Genomic DNA, 6,000 nt, shown 5'->3' with positions numbered 1-6,000 from the left:
GAGCTTATCTACATAGATATCGAGCAAAGGAAAAGTCACTCCTTAGTCGTCCAAAGTCCTATAAGAAGCTCTCGACAACGCTCTTAAATACCCCGCCTTTACGGCGCAAAGTTTACGATACGAAAGCCCGGGAGAGTAGAAAGTCGCTGCTCCTCTCCGTAATATTCACGATATGCCTCTATACGTGAGCGCATCTTCCTCCTTTGACCTCGAGGGCGTAAGGGATAAAAAGGAAGGCGAGTGCGATAAAGGACATTATTCAAATTCCCTGGGCATAATATTCGAAAGCGCGAAGGGTCTACCCACCCCCTTGCAGCAGCCAAGGGACAGTCCTCGGCGACTTGTGCCGACGCTAGCTAAAGGGCTTGGCATGTGGTGTGAGTATTTGGTTTGTGCGGGGGAGGGGCCGAGGAGTGGCCGGGCCGCAGCAGAGCCAAGGTCTGAGCAATATCACGGGGACGTGGTCATCTTAATGGAGTCGACGTCGAGGTCGCGCCGTCCGCGCGGAAACCGTAAAGCACGCATCGATGGCTTTAATGAGATTCGCAAGTGGTAGAGAGGCTGGAGAACCGCAGGAGTTATAACTTATCGCCATCCTCACAGCCAGGAGATCGCGCAGACTGTGACGGGAGCTCGAGCTTTCTGTGCTGGAGCGCTCGCTTTTGGCGCGGGACTTTTCTCCTCTTTGCTCGCTTGTCGCGTGCTTCTTAACCGGATGACGAAGCTTTCGGCATGACTGACATACGCCGCAATCTCGGTCTTCAGTCGGCATTTACATCTTATGCTGATTATTTTTGTGTTATAAGCGAACGGTGCTGAATAAGTATCCTTATCGGGTATGAGATTTTGATCGATCGCGGAATATCGATCAATTGTAAAGTGGATGGATGAGATTGAGGCGATCGGTAAACGTTTAATTTCTCTTGGTACGAAGATTACGATTCAGGTTGAATTTCGTTGATTGGTTAAATTTAAGAATGTTTTCGTGCGTTAGCATCCACTCGGAGATTAATTCCTGTATTCAATTCGTTTTTCGCGCCTCTCCTATTTTTAATAACGACGTTAAGATGGAAAAGCAGAAGGCTTTATCACGGCTTGTAAATAATGAGAGGAACTTCATAATCCCGGAAAAGAATCGCCGCACTTTTATCTTTGTATCACTTAATCCCCGTTCCGAGTGAATGTATACTCGACAATAGGAAGCATCTCTCTCGAGATAAATCAAACTCCCCTTAGTCGGCCGAGCGTGGCGAATAATCAAAACTCCTATCAACAAATTACGCGGGAAACAATTTTCGTAAAAGCGTCGGAGAAAAGGTGATATCGCGAAATGGGAATTAGACGGAGGAGCGGAGTTTTGGGCTTCCTCGGCGCTCAACTGGATTTCGACGAGTGCGGCCTCGTTCAAAGAGGAGCGTGGGATGCTGAGTTACCGGACGAGGCGACGGCGAATGGGGTAAAGAAGGAGAAGGTGGAGCAGGAGGAGGAGGCAGTGGAGGAGGAGGAGGGCACAAAGCGGTCTGCCGGACTTAACGTGATTAGCAGAGATACCGAGAGAACGAGTAGGTCGCTGCAGTCTACTTCCTATTATCCGCGGTCCAGACGCCACCGCCGTGCGAACTGACCCGAGGCTTTCTCTCACTCACTCACTCTCTCTCTCTCTGTCTGCTCTCTCTCTCTCTCTCTCTCTCTCTCTCTCTTCCTCTCTCTGTCTGCCTCTCTCTTCCTCTCTCTTCCTCTCTTTCTATCCTTCTGTCCTTCGCTCACTCGGCTCTTTACACCCTCTTTACCTTGGTTTAACATCACCCTTAGCGATACTGACTTCTAACTTTATTTCTGGATTTGTTTGGACTTTGTGGGAAATTTATCGTCTCGAAATTTATTCCGCTTGTTACTGAAAAAAATCTTGCCATTCTTGTTTTTCTTTTGAAGATTAATCACCCTCAATTCACGATTATTCTTTATTACGCGGTAACAAAGTTTTCCTCTTAATACACAAGTAGCTATGACAATGCGCGCACATGGCCAAAATAAAGCTTCTTCTTATTTCATAACGTAACGCATGTCATAGTTGTAAAGTAAACAACCAACTGAATAATGTTTATTAAAACTACGTCAAGGTTACAATATAATTACAATGTTATATTGCATTAATTTGATTGTTAGTTGGCGTATGCTCGTAAATTAGATTCACATTGTTTGAAACTGATTATGAAAAATGTTCTACTTTATTATGTGTGTGTATATGTATATATATATATATATATATATATAACTTGTCGGTGCGCTGCGTCAAATTGGATAAATAATATTTTGTTTAGTTAGTATATTTGTACATGCTTCCATTGCTAAATAAATATTAGAATTCAATCATCGAAGGTCTTTAATTCATGGAGATATAATTTTACAAAATTTTCGTTTTTATAAATTTTGATAGAAAAAGTTATACGAGATCAGTGTCAGAGTGGATTCTGCATGGGATCATGGTAATGGAAGTTATAAAATCACAAACAGGCGCGGAGGCAAGGCACGGTGATTTCAGTTTACAAACTACGTACGTGTGAAGTTGGTCCTGTAAAGCCATGCCTCTTCCAGGGAAAACGATTAATGCCGCTCTCTTTACGATCCGCGCACACCAAATAGAGACGTAAAGCGAGCACACCTGTACTTCATATGCTCACATAGTGGGAGCGAGAGCGATATACATAGATAGAGAGATACATAGATAGAGAGATAGATGGACAGAGAGAGAGATAGAGAGAGAGAGAGAGAGAGAGAGAGAGAAAGTGAGCGCAAGAGTCGGATACAGAGAGGCGTAGACGAAGGGGGCGGAAGTTCCAGCGAGTATGAAACTCAATTTGATTCCTACGTCATCCCCGCATTCGTACAACCATCGCGCCGCCGTCCACGAAGGGGTAGAGCGGACGAGGATGGTGGGAGGCGAAAGGGAATGTTTCCTCACACCATTCCTGATAAAATCCCAGGGGCGCGCGACTGACCCGACATAGTCCTGTAGAATCCACCAGCCACTCATATTGCCAATTACCAACTCCGCGCTACGTAGCACATAGCGACGAGCGGGAGACTTTGCTTATGATTTCGCTGGGGCCACTTCCTCGGTAACGTTTCCGCTTTTACTCTGCAGTCAGGCAATGCGATATTCCGCGGGAGGATCGCACCGAACCGCTGCAACTCGAGATACCGCCAACTTGGGCGCCAACAGATGCATTTTATGGGTTTCGGGATACACTGTAATAAGTACTACGTACTTATTATGTCGCTGCTTGCTTCGGGTAAATTTGTATGGACGATTTCGGCTGAGAGGATACCTGGATTACTAATACAATTTACCTTAAGAGATAGCATTTATGAATTAAATTATGTATTCGTAGTTGGTCACTTATTGTAAGATCAATGTCTGCATTCTCGTATAAGCAATCTTTGTCTTATACAAGTTTTGTCATCAAAGGACCATTGTATTATGTATATTTTTTTCTTTTCATGTTTCTTTTTGTTTTTTTTTTGTTGTTTGTTTGTTTGTTTTTTTTTTGTTTTCATGCATTTATAATACATTCTTGACGCAATGAAGGTGTTAATAGTTTAACATTATTAGAATATTGAATGAGCTCTATAAAATTTGTGGCTCAATTACAATTTATGGAATGGCTATAGAATGGCTATTCTCTATAAACTAAATGTCTATTAGGGATATTCTAATGCAATTGTGTTAATGTTGGATGATTGTAAAAATAAAATATTCGAATTGTGTACTAATAGGCGTAACATAAAAATAAAAATGTAAGAGAAATGTGAATATGCATGCAATAGATAAGAAGACGATGTTGATTTACTAAAACAAGACTGAAGCTCATTAGGAAATTAGAGATAGTGAGAGAGAGAGAGAGAGAGATAGTGAGTGAGAGAGAGAGAGAGAGAGAGAGAGAGAGAGAGTCGAAAGCATGAAGGCATGTGACAAGTGTGTCATCAGACGAAAATCATTTGCTTGTTTTGTCGATGAAACGCGTATTCCCACGCGAGACTTGGTATTCCACATGTCGCAATGATTCCTTAAAATCGTCGTTTTTATGAGTGCCCGGGAAAAAGAAAATAAAAAATAAAAATATAAGAGAATCGACGCGCTCCGACAATGAATGGAAAACACGTCGGATAACGAATAAAGTGCTGGCGGGGAGTTTGCCTTTTTCACAATACGCTTCATCATACTATCTCATATATCTCATATAACTCCCCGGCTTTCCATGTTTTAATTAATGAAATATTCCACGGTAGATATTGAAATTATTTTAATTAATATAAAATTTATCAATACGCTTCCCTTGCTCCTTTTCTTAAAAGCGCATAATCGACACATCCATATTTGTTCGTATATGACATGTATGTGCATTAACATTAAAAGTAAGGGTATTTCGAACGAGAGCGAGTAGTGTAGATGTAAACATGTAAATATATGGAGAGAAAACGTCTAGTTGTATAAGAGAAATTTCATCATGAGAAGACGGTTCTTTATACGAGAATAATCATGAAAATGAAAGCACAAAAATACGATCGAAAAATCACTTAGGTTTATTGAGTTTATTGAGCGGAAGCTAAAAAAGAGTCAAGGAAAGTCAAGCAATAAGGAGATGCGTACTCCAGCCACTACGCGACATTTTATTCGTTATAACGCTTAAACGTATAAGCAGGGATATGTGTGCGTGCGCATGTGCACGCGTGTGCTCGGCAAAGTTTATGTCTTATAAAACGCGTAGCTTTGCCTCGATAGTTTTGCCTTAAAGAAGAAGAGGAGTTAGGAGAAGAAGACGAGGATGATGGTGATGATGAGAAAGAACGAAAAGGAAGAAACGTCAAGCGATATCATTGGGCGAAGAAACTTTAGCGGCTCTAAACTCCTCCAAATGTCTCTAGCTTTATATCTCCGAGAGGAGAAGAGGATACCTGTTACTTGCACCGACGTCCTCTATCTCTCCTGCTCCTCATCTTTCTTCTTTTAAGATGTTTCACTTCTTTCCTCCTGTCGTTCGATAATTCGAGCACCAAACGACGCGACCTTTCAATATTTCATTTTATCTTCGCGCGACGTATCTAAGCGCACTTTTCCTTCTCCAATTCACCTTTCACTGCATTTCTTATATATGCCTTTACGTATATATAGATCTCGATGGGATCAGCTTCTCCTCGCGTACACATGATTCCGTCTTTTCTTTGATCTCCACAGACACGTGATGTGAGTTTGCCGTATGTGCTTGAATTTCGACTTTGGAAGATGCTGACGCGATTATATATGTATACTCAGATTTTTGAACTTGGAAATGTTTTCGCCAGTTGCTTTCGGGGAGAAGAAAGGGAGAGGCCCGGCATCGTGTTATGAATGACAAAGTGTTTTATGGTAAAGGACACTGCACGCTTTTAAAACATGTACCGAGTAACAAAAGCAAATACTTTTGTACAGTTGGCAATGAATGTGTTGTTGTACGACTGAAAATATCATTGATCTTTTAATCTTACGGTGTAAATATTTTTTACATTTTTATGGAGAAGATGTTTTGCAATATGGTAAAGCAACGTTATGATATCATATTTCTTTTGGTTAACTAAAACTTAACAAAATACTTATTTATATATACACATTTGAAATTATTTAATTTTTATTAGTGAGTAGCAAATGATAAATAAAGTCAGTTAATTTTCAAGTACTCGAACCTTCGTTTGTTGGAGCACTACTTTGTTGATAAAGTGTCAAACGCGTTTTTAATTAACATCTATCGCATCAAATTATGCCTTCCAATAGCCTTTTCGTAAATATAAGCATTAATAATCACATCGTTGATATTCATTAAAATTCGACATTTTATTTAAAAAAATACATTCCCATTAACAATAGGCAACCGCTCATATTTAACACACACTTTAATAACTTTAATAATAAAGCTATTTAAAAATTGAGCATATTTAAAAATTGAAAATATCTTAAAATATCGA

General features: G+C 40.5%; 1 protein-coding gene across 1 annotated transcript in view; it reads left to right on the top strand.

Moving 5' to 3' along the window:
- The first annotated feature begins 1,330 nt into the window (after positions 1-1,330).
- The window catches only part of LOC105363722 (ES1 protein homolog, mitochondrial), a 38,917-nt gene continuing 34,247 nt past the window's right edge, over positions 1,331-6,000 (top strand). The window contains exon 1 of the mRNA XM_011501472.1: positions 1,331-1,534. Within this exon, the coding sequence (XP_011499774.1) occupies positions 1,331-1,534 (204 nt within the window). The remainder of the gene's footprint in view (positions 1,535-6,000) is intronic.

The sequence above is a fragment of the Ceratosolen solmsi genome, unplaced genomic scaffold (genome assembly GCF_000503995.2).
Source record: "Ceratosolen solmsi marchali unplaced genomic scaffold, CerSol_1.0 scaffold3, whole genome shotgun sequence".
Lineage (NCBI taxonomy): Eukaryota > Metazoa > Arthropoda > Insecta > Hymenoptera > Agaonidae > Ceratosolen > Ceratosolen solmsi.
Note: the sequence above shows the minus strand (reverse complement) of the source record. Positions and strands in the feature narration are given on the sequence as shown.